At 38.0% G+C, this 23826-nt stretch overlaps 1 protein-coding gene across 3 annotated transcripts in view; it reads right to left on the minus strand.

Moving 5' to 3' along the window:
* PPP2R5E (protein phosphatase 2 regulatory subunit B'epsilon) overlaps window positions 1–23826 on the minus strand; it is a 144403-nt gene that overhangs the window by 30330 nt on the left and 90247 nt on the right. For all 3 annotated transcript variants that reach the window (XM_032405269.1, XM_032405270.1, XM_032405271.1), the window contains 2 exons: window positions 13126–13227; window positions 6717–6809 (listed from right to left, as the gene is read on the minus strand). In XM_032405269.1, the coding sequence (XP_032261160.1) occupies window positions 6717–6809; window positions 13126–13227 (195 nt within the window). The remainder of the gene's footprint in view (window positions 1–6716; window positions 6810–13125; window positions 13228–23826) is intronic.

Consider the following 23826-nt stretch of genomic DNA (forward strand, 5'->3'; position numbering starts at 1 on the left):
CAGGCAACAAAATGAGAACGTACTTGTAATCTAAATATTCTCACCATTCTTACCGATTATGACATACATGTTCATTATTTTTTAAATGTAAAAAATAGAAAAATATAAAAATTAGAAAATGATGATCATCACATGTAATCACATTCTACCAGACAATTAACCACTTGGTGTATTGCCTTCCAAAATTTTTAGTGCATATACAAACACTCCTTTTCCCTAAAATAAGACTCAGATTCAAAAAAATCATACTGTTCCAGAATGTGCATGTTTCACTTAAAAATAGATCATGTGTAGCTCTATCTCATTCTCTACAATCTGAATATTCCATTATACAAATGTCCATGGTTTATTCAACTAACCCCCTACTGAGGAACTTTTAAATTGTTTCCAATTTTCTAATAATTATTAACAATGATGCATTCAATATCCTTGTACATGTATCTTTGTGTAGTACTTGACTACTTCTCAAGGAATTGCTCAGTGGATAAAATACAGGTTGACAGAATTTAAGTTGATAGAACACTATCAGTTTTCCTCCTCAGAGGATTATACCAATCTAATATATATGTATGCACAACACACATCTCTATTTATCTATGTATAGGTACATTTTTTGTGGGGTTTTGGCTTACTAAGAACGGTGTTTTCTTTTTTTTTTTTTTTTTTTTTAAAGATTTTATTTATTTATTTGACAGAGAGAGAGATAGCGAGAGCAGGAACACAAGCAGGGGGAGTGGGAGAGGGAGAAGCAGGCTTCCTGCCGAGGAGGGAGCCCGATGTGGGACTCGATCCCAGGACCCTGGGATCATGACCTGAGCTGAAGGCAGACGCTTAACGACTGAGCCACCCAGGTGCCCAAGAACGGTGTTTTCCACCCAAGCCTCTGCTATGTTCCAGTCTCCCTCCTGTACCCATGCCACACTGGTTTTTTTTAAGATTTTATTTATTTATTTATTTATTTATTTATTTATTTATTTAGAGAGCATGAGTAAGGGGAGGGGCAGAGGGAGACAGAGAGGCAGAGAGAGAATCTCAAGCAGACTCTGCGCTCAGTACAGAGCCCAACACAGGGCTCAATCTCATGACCCTGAGATCATGACCTGAGTCAAAATCAAGAGTCGGACCCTTAACTGACTGAGCCATCCAGGCATTCCTATGCCACGCTGTTTTCATTCATGTACCTTTATAGTTATATAAATTAAAACATTTGTTTTAATATCTAATAGGCAAAGGATATTACTTTTTCAAAAATGTCTTGTATTTCATGAACTTTTGAAATTTTCAAATAAAAAAACTACTGAATTTTTTTTTAAGATTTTATTTATTTATTTGAGAGAGAGAAAGAGAGAGCATGAATGGGGGGAGGGAAAAGCAGACTCTCCTGTTAAGCAGGGAGCCCAACATGGGGTTCAATTCCAGGACCCTGGGATCGTGACCTGAGCTGAAGGCAGACACTTAACTGAGCCACCCAGGTGCGCCTAAACTACTGAAATTTTAATTAGAACTGCACCAAATGTATAAATTAACTTGAGATTCTATGACTATCCTTATGATGGCAAATTTCCCATCTACAAATATGTTATTTATTCAAGGCTTCTTTGCAAAATTTTCTTATAAGTTTCACAAAAACTTTTACATTTCATTTCAAAAGGTGGAGATTTTAAAATTAATATTAGAATCAAGAAAAATAAGATATCCCACTAATGTGGGGAGATAATATAGTATGAGGAGTGTATAAAAAAAGGAATTAGTATTTAATGAGCAACTATTATAATCCATGCATGATACCAGCAGACATTTTTAGAAGTCATGTCATTTTATCATCATAACAAGCCTACTTTGTTGTAACTTCTAAGAGAGGTCACCATTATGGCCATTGTACAGAAGAAAACACTGAGGCTCAGAATAGTAAAATATGTGCCCAAGTTTTCAAGTACTTATTTACGAGTGAGGGGAGGGAGCCTGTCTTTGTATCCATAGTGCCAACTCAATTAAGCAGATTTAACAACGGTCAGTTTGGCGGTACATCCTATTTTCCTGTTCCTCATGTTGCAAATGAGGAGACTCAAGCTTGGACAGCGAGTATATTAATTGGCTGAAAGCCACATTGCCAAGTAGGTGGAAAAGCCAGGGTTTTAATGCAGTTCCTTCTTACCCCACAGCACATATTCTTAGCTCCTATAATACATACTACTTAGAGTACACAGAGGAGTCAGGATGCAAATCCACAGCTTGTTAACTTTCTTTCCACTACATCATGTTGAAATAACTCGATTCTTATTTTGCTTTTGTCTTTACTGACAGGAGAAATGAGAGTCAGAATAGACTGTAATGAATACAGCTAGCTGCTATAGAAAATAAGGTTTAAATCTCATGGCTAGAATAAATTATATCTAACTAAATAAAAAAGTTTTAAGTTTGAGATCACCAAAATTCCTTTTGAGAATCCACAGAGAATAAAAAATCTGCTCAAAGAAAAAGAATGCGGTCAGTGTCATCCCGATTTGCAAGAGGGTAAGGAATGAGGATTCCCACGTCATAAGAAAAACAGGCTTAAATACAAAGCACACCAGGACTAGATGGCATCACGGGAGGCTGTGGGGAGAGAGACAAGCAGGGGGAAAGTGGGGGTGTAAATGATGAACCAGCTGACTACAGGGTACACAGACGAAGGGGCTGCCAGCTCAGGGACAGGTAAGGCGCAGCGGCAGGAAGAAAAGGAGGGCGGGGAGGGGCAAGACAGAATCTCAGCAACAATGCCTTAAGCTCCAAAAGGCCAAGCAGGTCCCAAGTTGGAAACAAATCTCCCAGGAAGGAAGCTCAGGAAAATTACCTAGGGGATTGAGACCCCACTCCCAGAAGGGGCTGGGATCTCAGGTAAGTCATCAGTAGACTAAAGGGTAGGAAAAGGGGCAGGAGACCAACTTTACAGGTTACCAACATGAATGAACAGGGTATTCTGGAAAATGGCAGCTAATCGGCACCCAGGGTTTATCCCCAACATGACAGGTAATGCTCTGGTTAGTCAAATGATTACATTCAAGTACCACCCAGTGGTGTTATTGGTTTTGCCAATACCCTGCCTGTCCCTTTCCTGACTGATTCAGGAACTGCCGGAAGCCCTGGTGTGAAGGTTAAGTTCATCAACAGACCCAGCAGAGGGAAGGTAAAAGATGCAAAGGTTATAAAAATGAGGCAAGGGCTGAAAACATAAAGTATAAGTAGACGGACTCACTATGTAAACTTGATTTCTTGTCTCTGGCGAAACTCGGAGACAGACGATCAATCACATGGATTGCAAGTACTTGGGGAAACATTACCAATAAGTAACAGTAGCCCCCAGAAGTTCACTAATGTCCCAAGGCAGATGAACAGCATTTCTTTTTATGATAAAGTCCCAAGGCCCATAGATGAGGGGATGCTGTAAAGACAAAGTCCTGGCTTCTACCATAGCATCTGACAGAGTCTACACTCTCCTTATGAACAACAACAAAAAAATTTTTAACCATTTTTTTTAAAGACTTATTTATTTATTAGGGGCGAGGAGCAGAGGGAGAGGAAGAGAGAGTCCAAGCAGACTCTGCGCTGAGCACGGAGCCCAACGCAGGGCTCGATCTCACAACCCTGAGATCACAACCTGAGCAGAAACCAGAGTCAGACGCTCAACTGACTGCGCCACCCAGGCACCCTGAGCAAAATTTTAAAAAGTAAGAAGGATGATGCTATTCTAGAGTAAATTTGTAACAGGTTCAAGGATGGAATCCAAAGACTGCTGATTAATGAACCTGTGCTAAAACGGAGGAAAGTTGCTAAAGACATGCGAAAGGCCTCTGTCACCAGTGCTGGCTATTCTAACAATTTTAACCAATGATCTGAGACGAAGCCAAGAGCTACTAGCACAGTTAAGAAAGTCACAGATGTGATAAAGACGGAAGGCACAATGAATACAGTGGATGACCGACTCAAGATCCAGAAAGACTTCAAAAGGCTGGAAAGAAATTATATTCTGCAGGAATATATGTCAAACCCTACACTTAGATTAAAAGGCAAACTGTACAATGAACAAAAACAAAGGAAAACACGGCTTTACAACATCATGCACAAAGCTAAGTTAGAAATCAGTTAAAGGCCACAAACTTAACACAAGTTAATAGTGCCACGGAGCAGCAAGAATAGTTAATGAGACTTCCCTTTTAAGAGACCCACACAAGGGAATGGGGAACCCAATTCTAGGCTGTGCTGGACCGACCAGGCTCAGGGCACTATGTTCAGACATAGACATCATTTTTAAAGACAAATGGACACATGTTGAAGACTTTCAAAACGGACAAATGAGACAGGATTGACAGAAGTAAGGACGCAGTCTAGAGCAGAGAATGCACACTGACAGCTGCTAAGCTAGATCCGAAGGCAAATCGGGTTGGTTCATCAGAACATTTCACATAAAAATCTGGATTTGTTTCTCTTGAGGGGAAAAAAAGTCTAACAATAACTGAAAGAAGAGGGGCAGCCAAAGCTCCCTTTAATAGAAACCTGTCCACCTCCTAGTGTCTGACACCTGGTCACCAACTTGTCATAAATGAGCCTACAAGCATTTGAGCTGCTACTCCTGTTCCTAGGAAAAAAAGCCAAGAGGTAAACACAAGCGCTGTGTTCTAAGACCTAAAACGTTATGTCCAAGCTAGTTAATACTAAAGGACTTAGTCTGGGGAAATAAGGCCAAAGGCTACAAGGTATAGAGAGGTTCAACATAAAGAACTTTCTAACAAAATCAGGACAATCTGCCCAGGTATATGGTCCTTCTTCACGAAAAAAGAGTAAATGGGAGTCACTCCTTCTTGGGTCTCAAAGGAGACTAACTCACAGAACTAGAACAGACAACCCAAAACATCCCTTTCAAGTCTGGGTTTCTCTGATGTTTTAATCTTATGAGCTTTATTATCATCAGTACCCATCTACCACGAAGAACACAGTGAGTTGGGCCCTGCATGCTTTTCATGTAAAGAAAACGCTTCATCGTAAGATCCCTGTTCTTATTGTTTCCATGTAAACTAAACATAGGCTTCACTATCTGATCCTCTTGGGTATTTTGATTTACCATAAATATAAGGGAACCTTAGTATTTCATTAGTGTTGAGAAGTGAGGGCTATTCCTGCCTTGAAGTCATTCCAAGTTTATAGTGAGGGGAATCACAAAGAGGCATCACGACATAATGGACAGAAAATCAGAATAGGAAATGTGCTTGGGAAAACTTGACAAAGTTTCTAGACCTCAGTTTATTCACCTATCAAATGGGCCTGAAATTTAGCCATGTCTGTTTTAGATTATGGTACAAAGTAAATAATGCATGTAAAGATGCTCTGACAATTATACAGTGCTATATAAATGCAAGGACTTTCCAATAGAAAACACAGACTTGTCACATGTTGCCTTTCTGTCTGAAATGCATTTTGCCTCCTTGGTATAAGAATCTGGATCAGTCGACCTATTTACCCAATGCTCCATGTATCCACCTATTTACCTACGTCTCTTTTTCCAAAGCCTCTTTTCTAAAACCTCACTTTTCCAAAGCCTCTCTACCTAATATATCCAAAATTCTAAATTTATTAATTGAATTAAGGAGGGGAAATGAGTCGTCACAAAGGCTACCAACCTTTATCCAGGTAAGGTAAAGGAGGATCAACTTCCCACCAAAATAATGTTTTAAATTTGAAGTTCTGCTTACTGGCTCACTAGGAGATAGGTATTTATTCTTTTCGACATGAGGTGCTCATTAATCACTTAGAAAGGAGCTACAATAGTCCATACACCAGTTGGCTCAAGTACCCACTTTTATAGATGAATGTCAACAACAAGAGCATGAAGATGTTACCTAAAAATTCAATGTCATAAACATTCCCAAGTCCCAGGTAAAAAGGAAGATGTGGTCTACAGTTACAAAATGTAAAATGGCAAATCAAGAAGAATACACACCCTGAGAAGTTCCAAACAGATAGGTGAGAATTAATCACTTTAAAGGAATTTTAAGGTGTTAAGGAAGCAGTGCTGTTTCCCAGCTGTGAAAGCTCACCAGTATGTGACTTTGATTATTTGTTGAAGGTTATTTATGCTCTAGACCATGCTTTTTCAGTTTTAACAGATCTGTGCAATAGTTACTTAAGAATCCTTATGCAAATAGAAGTTTTCAAGCTACACAAAGATTCACACCAACGAGAGGTCCTATAAATGAAATTCCTTTATAATTAAATTTTAAGAAAGAAAACTGCAGGGATTTAGGCATTAGCATTCCTTGTTGTTTGAAATGAAATTAATTTCCAGCGATAAACTAAACAATAAATTAAAGAAATACCTATTACTTTTAACGGGCAATAACGGAAACTAACTTATATATGCAGTATTTGCTTAAAAGGTGATATGACTGCCACTGAAAGATTTTTATTTTTATTTTTTTTAAGATTTTATTTATTTATTCATGAGAGACAGAGAGAGAGAGAGAGAGAAGCAGAGGGAGAAGCAGGCTCCCAAGGAGCAGGGAGCCCGATGTGGGACTCGATCCCAGGACCCTGGGATCATGACCTGAGCTGAAGGCAGACACTTAACCATCTGAGCCACCCAGGCGCCCTGCCACTGAAAGATTTTTAAACAATCAAGAGAAAATAAGGTAAAGTGTTATCAACTGAATAACGAATGCATGCAACCATAAAACTTTGCTTACCTGTAATACAAATTTCTGATCTATGTATTTTTTGGCAATGCTGGGTTGGAATTCTTGGCTTTCCAAAAATCGTATGAAAAATTCATATACAAGCTGCAACAAACAGATTATAGTTAATTTCAAATTATAATTCACTTATCAAAAACCATAAAAAGCCTATAACACTAAAACTGACAGGGCTTAGAAAACTGAGTTTTAATATCAATTACAAGCTATGCTAGCCCTTCTTGTGGCTCATGGTTGCTATTACATTTTTTAACTTTTTAAATTAAAAATCTGAAAATAACAGCCAAACAAAGCAAATAAAAATCTCCCATAGCCTCACCATTTAGAGATAACCACTGCCAACAATTTAATGTATAAACCTCCTCATTTTTCTCTATATTTCTACCACATATCAATGAACTATAAATATATTTTTATATAGTTTTCAAACTGCTTTTACCATCTAAACAATATATTGTATACAATTTATATCAATAATATCTAAGCCATCGTTCTTAGTAGCTACAAGTAGTCCATTATACATAATTTATAATGATTAATTCCATTAGTCATAATCAATTTAACCAATCTCCTATGCTTGGACATCTAAACAGTTTCTGAATTACTTCTCTATCAAATTATGCCACAATGTATATTATGTAATATACATCAGGGTGCATTTCCTCGATTATTTCATGAGGAAATATTTCTACAAGTGGAATTGTTAGAGCAAAACACATCCAAACATTTCAGGATTTTCAACACTCACTGCTAAATTTCCTTCCAGAAAACTTATGGCAATTTACACTCCTCTAAGCAATATATTATAGTTTAGCAGAATACGCTCATCTGCAAGGAATAAAAATATCCTCATCTGTAGAGTCAATCTCAAATAACTGTTCTGATAAACAGCAGAAGATCATTGTTTATGCTCTTTGCAAAATAAATCTATGTTAAAGTATACATTAGATCCTGGTAGAGTATACAACAGTATATAAAAAACAGAACTTTTAACAAGAGACAGGCACCAGGTTGGAAGTCCAGCTCTGTCCCTTACTAACTGCGTAACCATAGGCAAGTTCATTTCTCTAAAAGTCTGTTTCTTCAACTAAATAATGGGGATGATAATCCCTAAGATTAAATGTGATAATATATATAAAGCACTATGCATAGCAGACTAACACATATCACCATTATCACTATTGCCTAAAACAGCATTCTCAAACTTTTCAGTCTTGCGCCTTTACATTTAAAAATGGTTGAAGAGTCCAAAGCTTTTGCTTATATGATATATATATATATATATATGAAAATACATATATATGTAAAGTCAGAAATACAAACAGAAAATTTAAAATACATATTTGTTATTTCATTTTAAAGCAATAAAATATATTACACATTAACAGAAGTTAATGTGGGAAATAACTTTATTTTCCAAAAAGAATTACTGAGAAGCATTATTTTTTTCTTTGTGAAAAATCTCTTTAATTGAATATTAGAAAACTGCTTCCGTATTCAACCAGTTGCGATACACTGTTTTGGTTGAAGCATATAAAGCATCAAGCCTCATGCGGATCTAATAGTATGAAAAAGGATGAGCATTTTCATAGTCTTTTCACATAATTGTGGAGATTCTTCTTTGATACTACACCAAAACTTGAGTTTCTTAAATTGGAGTTGCAATGCAGAATCTGAAGCCAAAATCAATGAATTTTTCATACTCTGTTATACTAAATTCCAATTGTCTGTCTTGCACTGTGAATGGATTTTTACCTATGCATGGTTTCCTAACATCATTCACTGACCAATTGGAAAATACTGGTTCACCGAGTTATGCAGATTTTTCAAATGCTCACAAGTTTTATTATACAGTATCAAAAGTCCTATTCCTTAATATCTCCAATTTTATCAAAAAGTCTAAGTTTTGATAAGCGATAAAGTTCAAGGTGACAGCAGAAAGATAAAAGTTTCCCAAAATTCTAATTCTAAATTTTGCTTGAATGCTCTAATTTTCAGTGGCAACAACTGTTTTCTTTGTCTATTTTTAAGAAAACATCCACCAAATACCCAAGATGGAAGTACAGTTTGTCAGACATTCCTTCCAGTAAAAATGGGATTTCATGAAAAACCAGCTAGTTCAGCTCGTAGCTCAAACAATCACATAAATGCTTTAGCACAAGACAAATCAGTATACTTCAGTATGCAGTCACTGGGCTTTGTGCATACTTCCGTTTCCCGCTTTGCCACGAAGAATATTTTTTTAAATGTGTACTGAAAGGTCAAGATTTAATAATATTTAATTTCATAATTTTTGCTGGTTTTCCAAGAACATTTTTATTTGAAATTGGCGTTGTTTTTTTTTTTTGTCAGCGCTTGGCAGTAAAACATATGCTCACAAAGCCAATTTGCCACAACCGTCTTGATCTGTGCTAAAGCAGCAGCAATTTCAACCACCAATGCTTTTACAACCATCCGTTCCAATGTCAACACAGTGAAACCAGCCAATAGCATAGTATTCTTATAAAACTGTTCTGATTTTGCAGGCCTGAAAATCAGGTCTCAGGGTCCCCCAAGGGTCTGTGTTACCACTAACCTAAATGCATCAAACAGTAACCTTATGACTTCAGACTGTAACTTAACACTTAGGTATTCACATTAGGAGTTTACTTCAAAGTAAAAAGCCATTTTTCTCTTTGAAACTCGGAATTCAGAAAAACTTCTTGCCCAAGGATCTGAACATTGTCAAGCTGTAATTCTAGGCATGAAACATGACTGAGCCCCCAACACCCTCTAGAAGAATTGTTTTTTCAATACACTAATTTTTCAACTCTTTCTTTTACAAATAGAATGTCAGCCTTATTCAAACAACCCATAAAAGGGGGTTTAATTCCCACAAAGTGGAGAGATTCTCATCTTGCAGGCCTGACTTGTGAGCTGGCAGGGCTTTCTAGCAGGACTGGCAAAGTGCTCTCTTCCCTCTGGTCCCTTGAAAGCAGTTACAGTTTAAAACAGTTTGGTGGAAACACTTTAGACACATTTACTAATAAGTATAAATGTTCTCTACACTTACGAGACAGATTTTTACCTCAGAATCAAAAATCTCCCTTGAATTTCTAAAGGGAAAGACAGACTGAGGACTGAGAGAATAATTTACTTTTCAAGATCACATAAGTGAACTCTCCAAGGAACATGAGTTAAAAAGACTTTAGCATTTCTGTTTTTCAGTCTCAAGTGTAAAGCACTAAAAACAATCCCGATTGTAAATGAAGTCCTGCAAAATCACATTCTACTGGAACTACAGACCCAAATACAGAAAATACACAAAGAATAACCATGGTAACTATGGAATACAGTTTAAAAGATACCAATACAGATAACAGAAAATATCAAATAACACACATACAGTAGAACTTCTGATATATTTAAACTAAAAATTTGTGCATTTAATCTTTTTTCTATTTTTCTTAAAGATTTACTTATTTATTTGAGAGAGAGAGTAAGGGGAGGGGCAGAGGGAGAGATAGAATCTCCAGCAGATTTCCCGCTGAGCAGGGAGCCTGAGACTCGGAGCTCAGGGCTCGATCTCATGACCCCGAGATGATGACCTGAGCGGAAATCAAGAGTCAGACTTAACCGACTGAGCCACCCAGGCACCCCAAACCTTTTTCTATTTTTAAATATCTCCAAAGATCCATGATTTGTTAGGAGTAGTTTTGTATGGCCACAAACTTAAATCAGACAAGAGGTGTGTAGAAACAGTCAACTGGCTAGGTTCATTGCCTAACCCATCACCCAATAACCACGTCTCAATGCAATTTTGTTGTTCTGTACTATTATCAGATATTTGGTAATAAACACTGTGCGTCCTTGTAAAAATGTGATCCAGAAGAAGAAGCACACTGTTAATGCTGGAGTTAATAAAAAGTGAAAAGGTGCTATGTTTTGGTCAGAAAAATATTGTTGGCTCAATTAAAAAGTAAAATGTTAAATTTAGTAATAACTCACTATAACATGAATGACCTGTCATGAACAGCTAAGATTTCCTGAATGCTCAGTGAGTGCTCTTGTCAGTACTAAAACCACCTATCAGTGAAAATGGAAAGGTGACCAATTTGTAGAGTCAGAATACATAAGAGAAACACAGGAATCTTGAGTACAAAGACCTCCAGAAAGGAATAGTTGAAGGCAACAGTGTGCCTACTGACTTGACCTTTATTACAAATGACGGTTAATTTATGAATTTTAAAAGTAGGTTTCCTTTACCTGATCCAGTCTAAGTCATATTTCCCCCTAAGCTAAAGCAGGGATCAGAGGATTATAGGCTTGAACAGGGTGTCAACACAGATAAAGCCAGACCGTTTTGGAATACAGTTTGTGGGACTTTACATCATAAGGGTAGAGGTCTCATCATCGCTCCTCATTGTCACTTTGGTTTCAGAGTTTCAGGTGAACTAACAGTTATTGCTCCTGTAGGAATGACACAGTGTAAGCTAGAGATTTTTGGTGACAGCATTTAGCTTTATAGCTTTAGAAGCTAATTTGGTCTGTATTTTATAGAGTCATTAAGCTTAGGAAGGATTAACTGAAATACTCAATTCAACTTTACTGTGCTTTAGAGGAAATTTATATCTCTGGTGATCATGATTTAGAGCATTCAAAAAGTTCCTGCAAATGGCAAGAGTAGTCTACTGTCTCTGGGATGTAGAGAAGACAAGTTGAAGCTTTGAAGACAGCTTTCTTCCTGTCTTTTCCACCATAAGATGTGGGACTTTCCTGAGATTATCTTGTTTGTTTTGTTTTTTAAAATTTCTTCCAGACTAGGGGCGCCTGGGTGGCTCAGGCGTTAAGTGTCTGCCTTCGGCTCGGGTCATGATCCCAGGTCCTGGGATCCTGGGATCGAGCCCCGCGTCGGGCTCCCTGCTCCGCGGGAAGCCTGCTTCTCCCTCTCCCACTCCCCCTGCTTGTGTTCCCTCTCTCGCTGTGTCTCTCTCTGTCAAATAAATAAATCTTTAAAAAAAAAATTTTTTTTTCTTCCAGACTACACTGCACTTTATGAACTGGTGCCAAACATTAGGAATAAGGCATGACAAGAAGTCCACCTATTCAAAAGAAAGATTTTTTTTATTTTAATTTTTGTCACAATCTGGGATACACCATGAAAAGCACAAATAATTTTCCAAATTTCTTAGACTGCAGATAGTATGTCTGACACCTTAAAAAAAAAAAATCAAGCAGCTAAAATAGGAAATCAGCCACAGCATTTTAACTAATTTACTCAATCTTGGCATTGGCAGCAGGAATACATATGTATAACACGCCCGGCTAAGAGCTGAGGAAACAGAGGCCCAGAAAGCTCTCTCTATAACTAGGGAAACAGCATACATGTGTATCCGTAGCAACCTTGAGTTGCCAAAGCAGGACAGGGAAAGTTGCAAATTGATGTCAGAAATTCTGAAGTGGGGAAAAAAGAAACTTTTAGACACCTTCTAGGCTTCGTCTCGCTGAGGTACAGTTTTCTGCTCTTTCAAAAGTCAACAAGTAGTCGTGAGCACACGTCAAAGATGCAATGGCTTCTGCCTCTGGCTGAAAGTGTACAAGGTTTTAGTCCCTCTCTACCACCCCTTCCCTCCTGGCTGGTTGTCATCCAGCCTCTGAGGACATTCTAACTCAATGGAAAGATAGCTTGGGGGCGCATGACATTCACAGTTCCTTGTTCTCTTCCTTGGAGAAATGCTGGCCTGCAGCGCGAGCGGCCAGGAAGGGAAGATGGAAAATGACCGGCGTGGGTAAGTAAAGAGAGTACAGATGGGCCCGGTGCTGGCAAAGGAGATACAGGGATGGCTCTGATCTGTGCCGGCACATGCGCATGACTAGAAAACATGGCCTTCCCAGTGCAAGAGAACAAAGCTGGCTTTCACACAAGCTTCCTATCAGCTCTTGCTCTTCCTTACAACACTATGAAATAACTCTTGCAATTTGTTTTTGCCCTTCCAGGCTGCAGAAACACATTTGTGGCTATCATGAAGACAGGCATTCAATCCCCAGGGTACCTGCTGATGAAAATGAGATATAAACTCTATGACCTAATCACATCCAACTAATATTAATGTGAAAATAGTTCAGTTCCTGTTGGAGGCTCCAGCAGGCAGGATCACATAGAAGCTCTAATCAAAAAGCAAGAACTGCTGGCTGGACCCACAACCTGGGAGGAACCACACTAAAGCATTACACCACAACTTATTATTTTATTCTTTTGGCATTCTAATTACCAAGAGAAGAAACACAGAGAGCATTCTCTAGCTTTCCATTAATATACTCTAATTTGATTTCTGGGTGAATAAAGGCCTTCAAGGAATTCCCATGCTAATCAGCTAATGAGTTAATGGAGCTTTCTTTTATAACAAATGGTAGTTCGAAGTACCTGTAAGTGTGGCCAGGATGCCTCAAGGGTAGGTTCATCTTCTTCTGGATCAAATTCATTGCTGTCACTAGGAGGGAGAGTTCTGAATATATTGCAAGATACCTAAAAATAAACAAGCAGCAGAGTTAGCTGGAAGCACCTCCTGGGCAACCTTACACAAGGTTTGCAGCCAGCCAAAGGGAACCCAGATGACAGATGACAGGAACACCACCAAACTGGAACGGGGAGCTCTTTCTACAGGCTTCAAGGCCAGGACCACCTCTAGGCAAAGCTGGAAAGTGGCAGAGCTGCACCTCCTGCCCTCTTGAATAGTACTCCTTGTCCTTAGATGGCCATCCCCATGCCAGGTCCCTTTGATTTTAGACCTCCCATCAAAGCCTGCTCTACTTACCGGTCAAGCGTGCGGCTAATTAACCAATTTACACTAAGATATAAATAACTGCTAATGGGCTTTATGTATTTCCCTTCTCAGGTTTATTCACAATTTGCAAATTTACAGTCAAACTAATGGTAAAATTTCAGACATTTACAAAAAGCAAATCAGAAAAGATATTTCTGAACCTAACACCCTTGAAATCATACCTAATCTGTTCTCAGTTGGTTTACAAACTACCAGCGTGCCTGGCTGGCTCAGTCAGAAGAGCATGCAACTCTTGATCTTGGGGTCATGAGTTCAAGCCACACATTGGGTATAAAGAGTACTTAAAAATAAATAAACTTTAAAAAAATAGTAATGATGCCCAGGATAAGATGTATCTGTGATACAAACCTCTATAAACTAATTAGGTATTTCTTTACCATATGCAATTTCCAGATTAAATGCTGGTTGCTCAAAGGATGGCCAGGAGTTGATTTAACCATTGAAATTGGGCAATGAAGAGATGAGGATTAATTATTCTATTCTAATATTTTTGAATATATTCAAAGATTTCTGCAGAAAATGCTTATTTTTAAAATGTGGTTGCTACTATTCTCAGGGTTCCTTCTCAATTTCTATTCTGTTTCTCGTCCTATGTAGTCATCTATCCGCTCCCAGTGACCCAAATATGTCCTCAGATATGAAGAGTAAAACGGGGGTGGGGGGGGAGCAGGGGGTAAATTATAGAAGGCAAGAAGGGAAAAGAAAGGAGACTGAACCAGAAGCGTTTGCTGGACTTTCTACATAATGCAGAAAATACAAAGTATAATATGCTATTCTGAAAGAGGAAAGAAGAAAGGCTTTTGGGGTACCATATAATCTGTATGTGTTTATTCATTTAACACGTATTTATTAAATGCTCATTATATTCACACACTATTCCAGGCACTGGGAAAATAACAATGAACAAAGCAGAAAAAAGTCCGTGCCCTCCAGGAGCTTATATTTTAGTTAAATTCACAAGTACCCTAATTTTCTCACTAAGGAAACTGAGCCCAGTTGTGTAAGCTATGAAAAGGAGAGATTCGATTTTATTTTATGTGTCACAGGAAGCCATTAGTTGATCTTAAACAGAAATGAGACAGGATTTTATTTTTGCTTTAAAAAAAAAAACATTCTGGTGGTTCTCTGTATTGGACAGACAGGGAGGGGACAACTTAGAAGCCTACGGAGGTGGCGAGCAACGATGATGACTGGGACCGGGATAGTGGCAGAGGAGACAGAAGTAGATTGATTCCAAATCTACTCTGGAAGTATTATCTGCTGCTGGCCTGGATACACATGGGGTAAAGAAAAGGAAAGAATCAAGGATGAGTCACAGATGTAAGGCCATTTACCCTCGGAGATGGCTGGGATAGGGAAAGCTTTCTTTGTTTACTTGTTTGGGGGCGAGATCCAGAGGTTGGAATGTGTTAAAGAAGCAATATCCAGGAGGTAATCAGACATATGAATCTGGACCTGAGAGCTGGACAGGTCAGGACTAGAGACATTTAAGGACTCCTTGGCGTATAGATGATTTTAAAGCCATGAGATTAATGGATCACCTTGGAAAAGAGTAAAAAGGAAGAAAGGAAAGGACCCACAGGCATCTGACATTTAGAAATCAGACAGAAAAAGAACAAACAACACAAATGAAAAGGAGTAGAAGGTAGGAGAAGAAAAGAACTAGAGTTTGGGGTCTCAGGAGCTAAGAGGAACAGTATATTAAGAGGGACAAAGAGGTCAACAGCAGTAAATGCTACTCTGAGATTGACTAAGATGCACACAGAGCAGTATCTATTGGATTCTACAGCCCTATGAAGTGGATACTATCATGATCTCCAATTTACCACTGAGGAACTGGAAGCACAGGTGTTGTTAAGATCTGAGGTGACACTTAGTAACCAGCAGTTACAACTGAACCCATGCTGTCAGGCTCTACCACAGTGTTCCAGAAAAGTAGGTAGACTACTGCTTTTGCTCTACTTTAGCTCAGGTGACTGGAAAAAAAAAAATCATTATATTAGAATACTTTTGCCATGACTAATGACAGCATGCACAGGTCTATTATGTTATTTTTGTCCCTTCCAATGATTATCAGAAATTCCGTTTACAAAGAAACTAGTGACTTTTCAGAAAACCATCAACCCGTGACTTCTCTTCAACCAGCCAGCCACACTGTAATCAAAAGGGAAAAAGTCCTTTAGTTACTTGCTTTTGAAACTATACATATATTTCAAAACTGAGTTTTCATTCCAACTAAATCATTTGTATTTACCGTACTCTCTTACAATGTTCTTTCCTCTCCCAAGATGTAAAAGTAAACCATGAAACTTAAAAAGGCGGGGTGGGGTTCCTGTATAGTAAGAAAGCTGGATAAAAGGACATGGAAAGTTCTGCTCCCGGATACTCCTGGTTGTGTAAACCCTCTTACAGAGCTCACGGTGTGCTGCAGCAAGTATTTGTTTACATATTTGCCTGTCTCTCCCTACTAATTAAGAATATGCAATGTCACATTCACATCTGTTTTCCTAGCACGTACAAGGTAACCAATAAATGCTCACAAAATAAAAATTTGGACACATTTACAAAACTGTGTATTTTGGTTTTGCTTTTTAAAAATTTCAAGTTGAAGTTTTCTGAGTGATTTAAATTAATCGAAGTTATTTAACTTAAGATGTTTAAGTCTGTACAGTGATCTAAACCTCTGATTTGGTCAAAGCTTCATCTCTCAATTATCACATCAAAAGAATGTCAAGTTGTGTAAATTATCCACACAGCAAGTAGTTCTAAAGGCATGCTCTTCTCACTCAGCCACACACTGCCATTTCTTCAGATGTGCCTTCCTTATAATGCTTTATTTAGCTTACTTCTAAATATTCATCCAGATGAGTAATGAGGAAGCACAGATCTATTGGGCTAGACAGACAATGAAGAGCTGACTCAATTGGTTAAATAGTTCTATAGCAAATTTGGAAAGACTGTCAAAGCATATCAAGTGTCATGGAAATGGCCAAGCTTTTGAACCAGTCGGGAACATACTAGGTGCTTAATAAAAATGTCACGAATGAATGAATCATTGCTCCCATCCTTAAGAATCTATTCTAAAAAAACTAATCCAAGACAAGTCTGAAAAAACTACTTAAAGCAGTCATTTGTAACATTCTCCAAAAAGTGTAAAATTGGAAATAACCTTTATGTCCAACATTTAAGAGGTACATCAACTTACTAGAATACTGTGCAGCATTAATGATGATGGCTAGGGCGCCTGGGTGGCTCAGTCGGTTAAGCGTCTGCCTTCGGCTCAGGTCATGATCCCAGGGTCCTGAGATCGAGCCCCACATCAGGCTCCCTGCTCAGCCAGGAGTCTGCTCCTCCCTCTACCCTCCCCTCCTGCTAGTGATCTCTCTCTCTCGTGCTCTCTCTCAAGTAAATAAATAAAATCTTAAAAAAAAAAAAAAAAAAAGATGATGGCTATATGGAAGCACAAAGAAATGTTTACGAATAAAGATTTAGGAGGAAAGACAACAGAAGATGATACGACTATACCTATAAGGGATGGAAATGGATGGCTAAAGGGAAATTTTTAAAAGCTGTAGTGAAGCAAGAGGAATATGGATGATAAACTAGGTAGTTGCTGTTATCTCTTGGGGCGCAGAAAGTAAGTCCTAAACCTATAAAAAGCCTAAGTTAGAGACATACAGTATATAAGTTATGCCTTTTATTTCAATATGAAAATGGGCTCTTGAATTTGTTTGAGTAAGATTATTACTGTCAGGAGAGAGTTAAAAATCAGAGCTTCCTACAATGCCTAGAGCCTAGCTCATGAATGAATGGTTGAAAGATTCAATGAATGGACCAGTTTAACTATACAGTTAAATCATGAATTTAAAATTGAGCTACCCATGGATGGGGGAGCTGGGGGAGGCAGTCCTGCAAATCCCCTGACTTTTCTGCAACAATTTTGTATGGTGAGTCCAATTTGGGAAAAGATCCAGTTGCTTTGGTCAGATTTTCAAAAGATTTCCAAGATTTAAAAATGGCCTAAAAACCACATCCAAAATGGTAGATTTACTTCCATTAAATCTTTCTTTATCACTGGTAGCCACTTCTGATTTATAGTCCAGGTTTTATTTTTTTTAAGTCTTTATTTATTTATTTGTGAGAGAAAGAGAGAGAGGGAGAACAAGCAGGGGGGAGGGCAGAGGGAACAGGAGAGGCAGGCTCCCCACTGAGCAGGGAGCCCAACACAGGGTTCAATCCCAGGACCCTGGGATCACAACATGAGCTGAAGGCAGAAATTAACCGACTGAGCCACCCAGGCACCCCTACAGTCCAAGTTTTAAAGGGATTATTAAATAGGTAACTTTATTAAATTGGTAATAGCAGTTGTATGCTTACTTATGCAAATATACCGTGACTCCAAGTTGCCACCAGCATCAATCCCCACCACAGAGCAGTTCTGCAGAGTCTATGTGGCTAGATTTAAATGCACTGAGGTATTTCTAAAGTCACAAAAACTGCCTCTATAATATATTTAAATATATGAGGCTCTAGTCCTAAACCGTCTATTTTATTCATTCAGGAACAGATTATCCAAAATGAACAAAAGAAATTTTTTAAGTAAATTACAAGGGTTTATTTTTCAACTGTTTTATTTTAATCTACACTGGAATCAATGCAAAGAAAAAGAAGTTTAAGAAATAAGTGTCTTTGAGGTAGTCTGGTTCATTTTCATTCCAAAGGCATTATAATAAACACTGAATGCTGGAATCAAACTAAAGGTTTGAAGGCACTGGGGGCCGGCCTCCAGAAAGTGGCTATAAGGACAGAAAGCAAGGCTGAGGGGATACCAGGAACTGGTGTTAAAATCTAAATAACCCCTCCTCAAAGGTAGAAAACTTAGGATTAGGGATTCCACTGGATTGCTTCTAGAATCAGATCACGTTAGAGACTCTCTCATCCAATTCCCTCCTCTTACAAATAAGAAAAGTCCAAAAAGCTTGTGAGTTTTTCAAGGTAACACAGCACCACGATATGCATGGAGGGTTCTCAGGGTCCTTTCTCTGACACACCACCTCCATGCCATCCATGAATACCATGCATGGGCCTGACTTTTTTCTCTCTTTTTCCTTCTCCTCTGATTCCCCTACATTTCTGTTCATCAGTTTTTTAACCCTCTCATTTTCTCATCTCTCCTTTCCCATCACCACCCTCCTACGTTACTGGCCTGCCAGTGGCCCTCAATGGCACCCGCGGACACTGTTTTCCTACCTCCGAGCATTCAGAGCTACGATGACCTTGCTCAGCATTAACAGAAAAATATAACCATCTCTTCATCCCCACTGTCTCATCCAGACCTCCATCTTCAAACATCTTGATTACTGCCAAGTTTCCTCTCTGGTGTTCCTATTCCCCACATCCCTTCTGTTCCATCTCCCCCAAAAGACTTTGAGCCCCTCAAGAACTCCTTACTAATTTCTGAATGCCTAGCACCTTCATATACAAAAAGCAGAAATAACAAGGGTCGCCAGATAAAATACAGGACATCAATTAAATCTGAATTTCACATAAACAAATAATTTTTAGTTCAAGTATGTCCCACATCTTGCACGGGATATAGTTAAGACTAAAAAAAATAATTCGTTATTTATCTGAAATTCAAATTTAACTAGGTGCCCTGTATTTTTATTTGCTAAAACTGACAATTCTAACACTAATACTAAGAACCCCTTCTGGTTACAACTCAGTTGTGACGCGAACTGTAGCGCTGTCGCAGGCAAGGCCTGGAACCCAACAGCTACTTGCGTTGAGGGACTGGCTGCTCTTTTATTTTTCAGCTCTTTGGTTTACCTCTCATTACTGTGAACTATGGTGCAAAAAATAAATAAATAAATAAATAAAATTCAAAGTCTTGGCCAAATGTGAAAGAGACGACTTAGCAGGATCCCAAGTACATGGCCCCATAAGTAAAGAGGAAGAAGTGTTTAGGCATACTTTAATCAGGTTTTGATTAAACAACTTACTATTTCCTGACTTATCCTAATCAAAATACAACTATTAATATATTTTTAAAAGATTTTGTTTATTTACTTGAGAGAGAGCGTGCAGGCGAGTGCACAAGCAGGGGGCAGGGCTGAGGGAGAGGGAGGAGGGAGAGGGACAAGCAAACTCCCCACTGAGTGGGAAGCCCGACCTGGGGTTCAATCCCAGGACCCTGAGATCATGACCTGAACCAAAGTCAGAAGCTTAACTGACTGAGTCACCCAGGCACTCCACAGCTATTAATATTTCTAAATAGTATATTTAAGTTACTGCAAGGAGAAAACCCCTCCCTTTCCCCAATCTCTTTATCTCCATAGAAACTACTAATTTTACACTATGATTTTGGTTGATATTTTACTGTTGCTTAAGGAAAATGACTAGCACATTATAAAAGAACAGAATGTGGCTAGTGCTTTGTAACTACTCACTAAGCATTTGCCAAGATTAACAACGAACGAAATAGAAGGTAAGAACAATATAATGAGTTACTAAAAATAACAACAACAACTAATGAATACTTTCAGTTCCTTTTAGTTATATATTTGTTAGCACTATTAATATTTAAGGCTTGGGTAAAATCGGGCATATTATCTTCTCAGGAAACCACTTTTAATTACAGTATAAGAGACTTAAATCATCTTCTCTGTGTCTTAAAATACTACTTTCTAGATGAGCAGGTATCATCTTTTCTTGGATAAAAGCATGAACTAGTTGACCTCATGAACATTTCTCCTTCTGTTATCTGTGACACTATAATTTCATACAATTATGCAAAACTGCAAATATACTATATAGATATAAAAATGACATCATAGCTATAAAATGAATTTTGAGATTACATCCACAAAGTAAATTTTCTAACAAAAAGGAACAATATGAATGATGTTAAATAGAGAACATCCAAGCAAATTTATAAGTGCCATTATTCCTCTAGCAATATTTGTATTAAGATCTCAAGCAAGTAACAATTTCAATGATATCCCTCAGTTTTTTCATTGAGTTCATTCATTCATTCGTTCAACCTATAATCCATCATGTACTGAAAAGAAATAAAATTATTTAATCAAGCATTTAGAACCAGAGGGAGGACCCAGTAAATGCAGTGTTGAAGCTACATCATCATGCATTATTCTCACAGTATTTTGTGTCAGCCCCAAAAAATGCATTTAAATAAATATGATAAAATGTATTAAAGTAAGTAAAAGTCACTTTAAATCTCTAAATCAGACATTTGAACAGAGGAGACTATTTCTAAACATATCAGAATTTGTATTAAATGTTCAAATTCTAAGAATAAGAACTAAAATTCAAACAGAATTTGCCTAGATACCTTGCTATACTATTTATGTTTAGAACATAAAATTAATAAATAATAAATGTACATAAAATGTCAAGTTACCTCTGGTAACACCAAGAATTCTTAATAGTCCCAGTGATAAAGAACTTTCAAACCTGACTCTCAGCCCCTTTTAAAGTAGTTATTAATAATTATTGATATATAAAACCAAGGAGAAAAATCCCAAAGCATTTGTAATTATGCTCAAGAAACTTAGAGCAGATATATCTCTTTTAAGCCGGGACTTTGATTAGGAAACAAATGGCAAATTTTTAAAACTTTCAATTAGCACTTAATTTACTTCACTGGCAATTTGTTCAATCAGTAATTTGTTTCTAAAGCCAAACCATGTCTTTTAATTACTGTAATAAGTTTACTGCAGTTTTAACTTCAGACTAGATATAAAGTCTCTTTTTAAACCTCACCATCGATGTGAGTGAACAGAGCTGTTTAAAATTATCTGACCTTGTGAAACCATTAAAATCCCTTATTCTAATATAAAGACATGTTCTTAGCACTAAATCTAAAGAGGAGAATTTTAATTAAATCAGTATGACACCATCCTATATTATGAGCCACCCACTGCAGTCTACCTTTATTCTGTAACATATTAAATATGTAACTGTCACTACTACGTAATGTTATCAATATAATTAAAAATTTCAGGCAAGAATTTCCAGAAGTTATTATTACAAACATGTTCACTTGAGTTAAACATAATGCCCTGAGCCAAAATAATCTCAATGCTCTTGTTTGCCACAAGTAGAGGTCTCAGCAACACAAGAGGGACTAAACCCCTGTGATACATAGGTGTAGTCAAACCACTCCACCAAGGGTATCCACATTTTTATCATAAAGCCACCTTTGTGGACAAAGCTCTACACTTCTGAGGAAACAGTCCGTGATCCAGAACCAAAGACAGTGTACACTGTTTACATGTGACTAAGAAACATGCACTTGTGATAGATGTTAGATTTGTTTTACAACATCCGGAAATCTAGAAGAGGATTTAAAAGATTTCTAAAGTCAATAATTTCAACATTATTGTTACACATTCATGATCATACTTTTAATCTGTATTACCAGGGCTTTCTAGGATATAGCAACTATTCTGTGAAACCTGATTTCTGAAATGAGGCAGAGGGAACATCTTAAAATGATCAAAGCAGCTAAACAGTCAGTTGGAGAAAGAGAAAATCAAACAAAAAAGGAAGTTTAAAAACTCATAGTGCCCAACTAGAATTTTCAAATATGAAGCCGAATTCAAAAGACAAGATTAAAGTAATAGAAATCTTGGGCATGTACAAATTCACAAAGATGTCATTTTTATTCGTATTTCCTTTAGCAAGTATTTCTTTCAAAATCTACTAGGTATATATACCGTTCAGATTCATTTAGACTAACAAAATCTGTGTTCACTGTTATTGGTTTAGCTAATAATTGTTATCATCAATCGGTCTAATTGTATTTAACATACACAGATTGTTTCTGAAAATAATTTGATCCCTTTAGATGTTCAGTTTCTAGAAGGATTAGAGCGCTGACAACTGTCTGGAGAAAGGAATCTGTCCATGAGAGCTCAAGAACAGAGAAGCAATAAAATTTGAATACAGATCAAAGTAAATACAAGGGAGTTTTGAGGAATACATCAACATTTAGTTATAAGGAGAACAAAGGGAGAAAAATGTGTGAAAAGAAAGTACTCTGTCTTTTGTTCTACTCTCTTTGACCTGCCATGCCCATCAGATGAGAGAGAGATGCCACAAGGCAGGAAAAGAGATGGGGGGTGGGGTGAAGATGCAAGGGAAAGAGGGAGACATCTGAGTTGAGTCACCTCCATGTACATTTTATATAAAGTTCAAAATCATACAAAACTAATTAACAGTATTAATGTCCGGATAGTGTCAGGAGAGAGAATTCAAACCAAGAAAATCTGTGCCCTTATCACAGTCGCATATGCAGGCATATTGAAAATGGGCGCTCTGGATGAGACAGTGGCACAGAGTCACTCAGCAGCGGGCTTGTCTGGGGTGAGACCGGCTGGCCTATTTCCTTCCCACCAACCCCCTAAGAATGCTCCTGTAATTGGTGCCTTTCGGTCTTTCTTTTGGGCTTGTCTGATTCTCCAAAGAATCATCCATCTCATGATTAGAGGCACAGGGGATCTGAGGGCTGAGTGGCAAGAGGGCTGAGGATCTTCCCATTCAACGTGCTCCGCTACTTTCAGAAAGGTACCCACTGCTCTCGGCAGCGCCTAACGTCCATGTCCCGGAACCAGATTCCCTCCAGTGTAGCCTCTGCAGAGAGTCAACCTTCAGTCTTTAGCCGCCTGGTTTTGGGGGAGTGACGTGGGATCAGGAATTCTAGCGACTTCTTATACAGACTTTCCACCAAGTCTCCTCCTTTTGCCTCCACGTGCCCTTACTTGTTTGAAAGGCACCTTTCTGAACCTTCCCGCAGTTAATGTGGTGTGAGTCGGTTACTTCCAGACTTTCCCTGCGGCTGCTTATGGCTCAGCTTTTTCTTGTCTGCCAACATAGTGACCACCAGTTCATTTGCTTTCTAGTTTCCAAAATGCTGATTCTGAGATCTCCTCTCCATTTTGCTTTGTTCTTCTGGGTTTTATTTCTTTTCAGTAATTTTTGTCTGATTTCAGGAGGTAAAGGAAGTAAATATATGCATGTATTCAATTCCCCCTATTTACTCAAAAGTTAGCAATTATTTCCTATTAAATTACATCTTCCATTCTCCAGTAACTTCTACTAATTCAGGTAATTTAATTTTCTTATATGAACATGTCAATCCCTTTTAGTGGGAAAAAATCCAGTAGAACCGCAAGAAAACCAAATGGCAGCTCTCTAGCCTTAGCCAAGGTAAAGTGATACCGTCACCAGTTTTCTTTCTCAGAATTAACACCAACCAC

This window comes from Phoca vitulina, unplaced genomic scaffold (genome assembly GCF_004348235.1).
Source record: "Phoca vitulina isolate PV1807 unplaced genomic scaffold, GSC_HSeal_1.0 scaffold7, whole genome shotgun sequence".
NCBI classification, from domain to species: domain Eukaryota; kingdom Metazoa; phylum Chordata; class Mammalia; order Carnivora; family Phocidae; genus Phoca; species Phoca vitulina.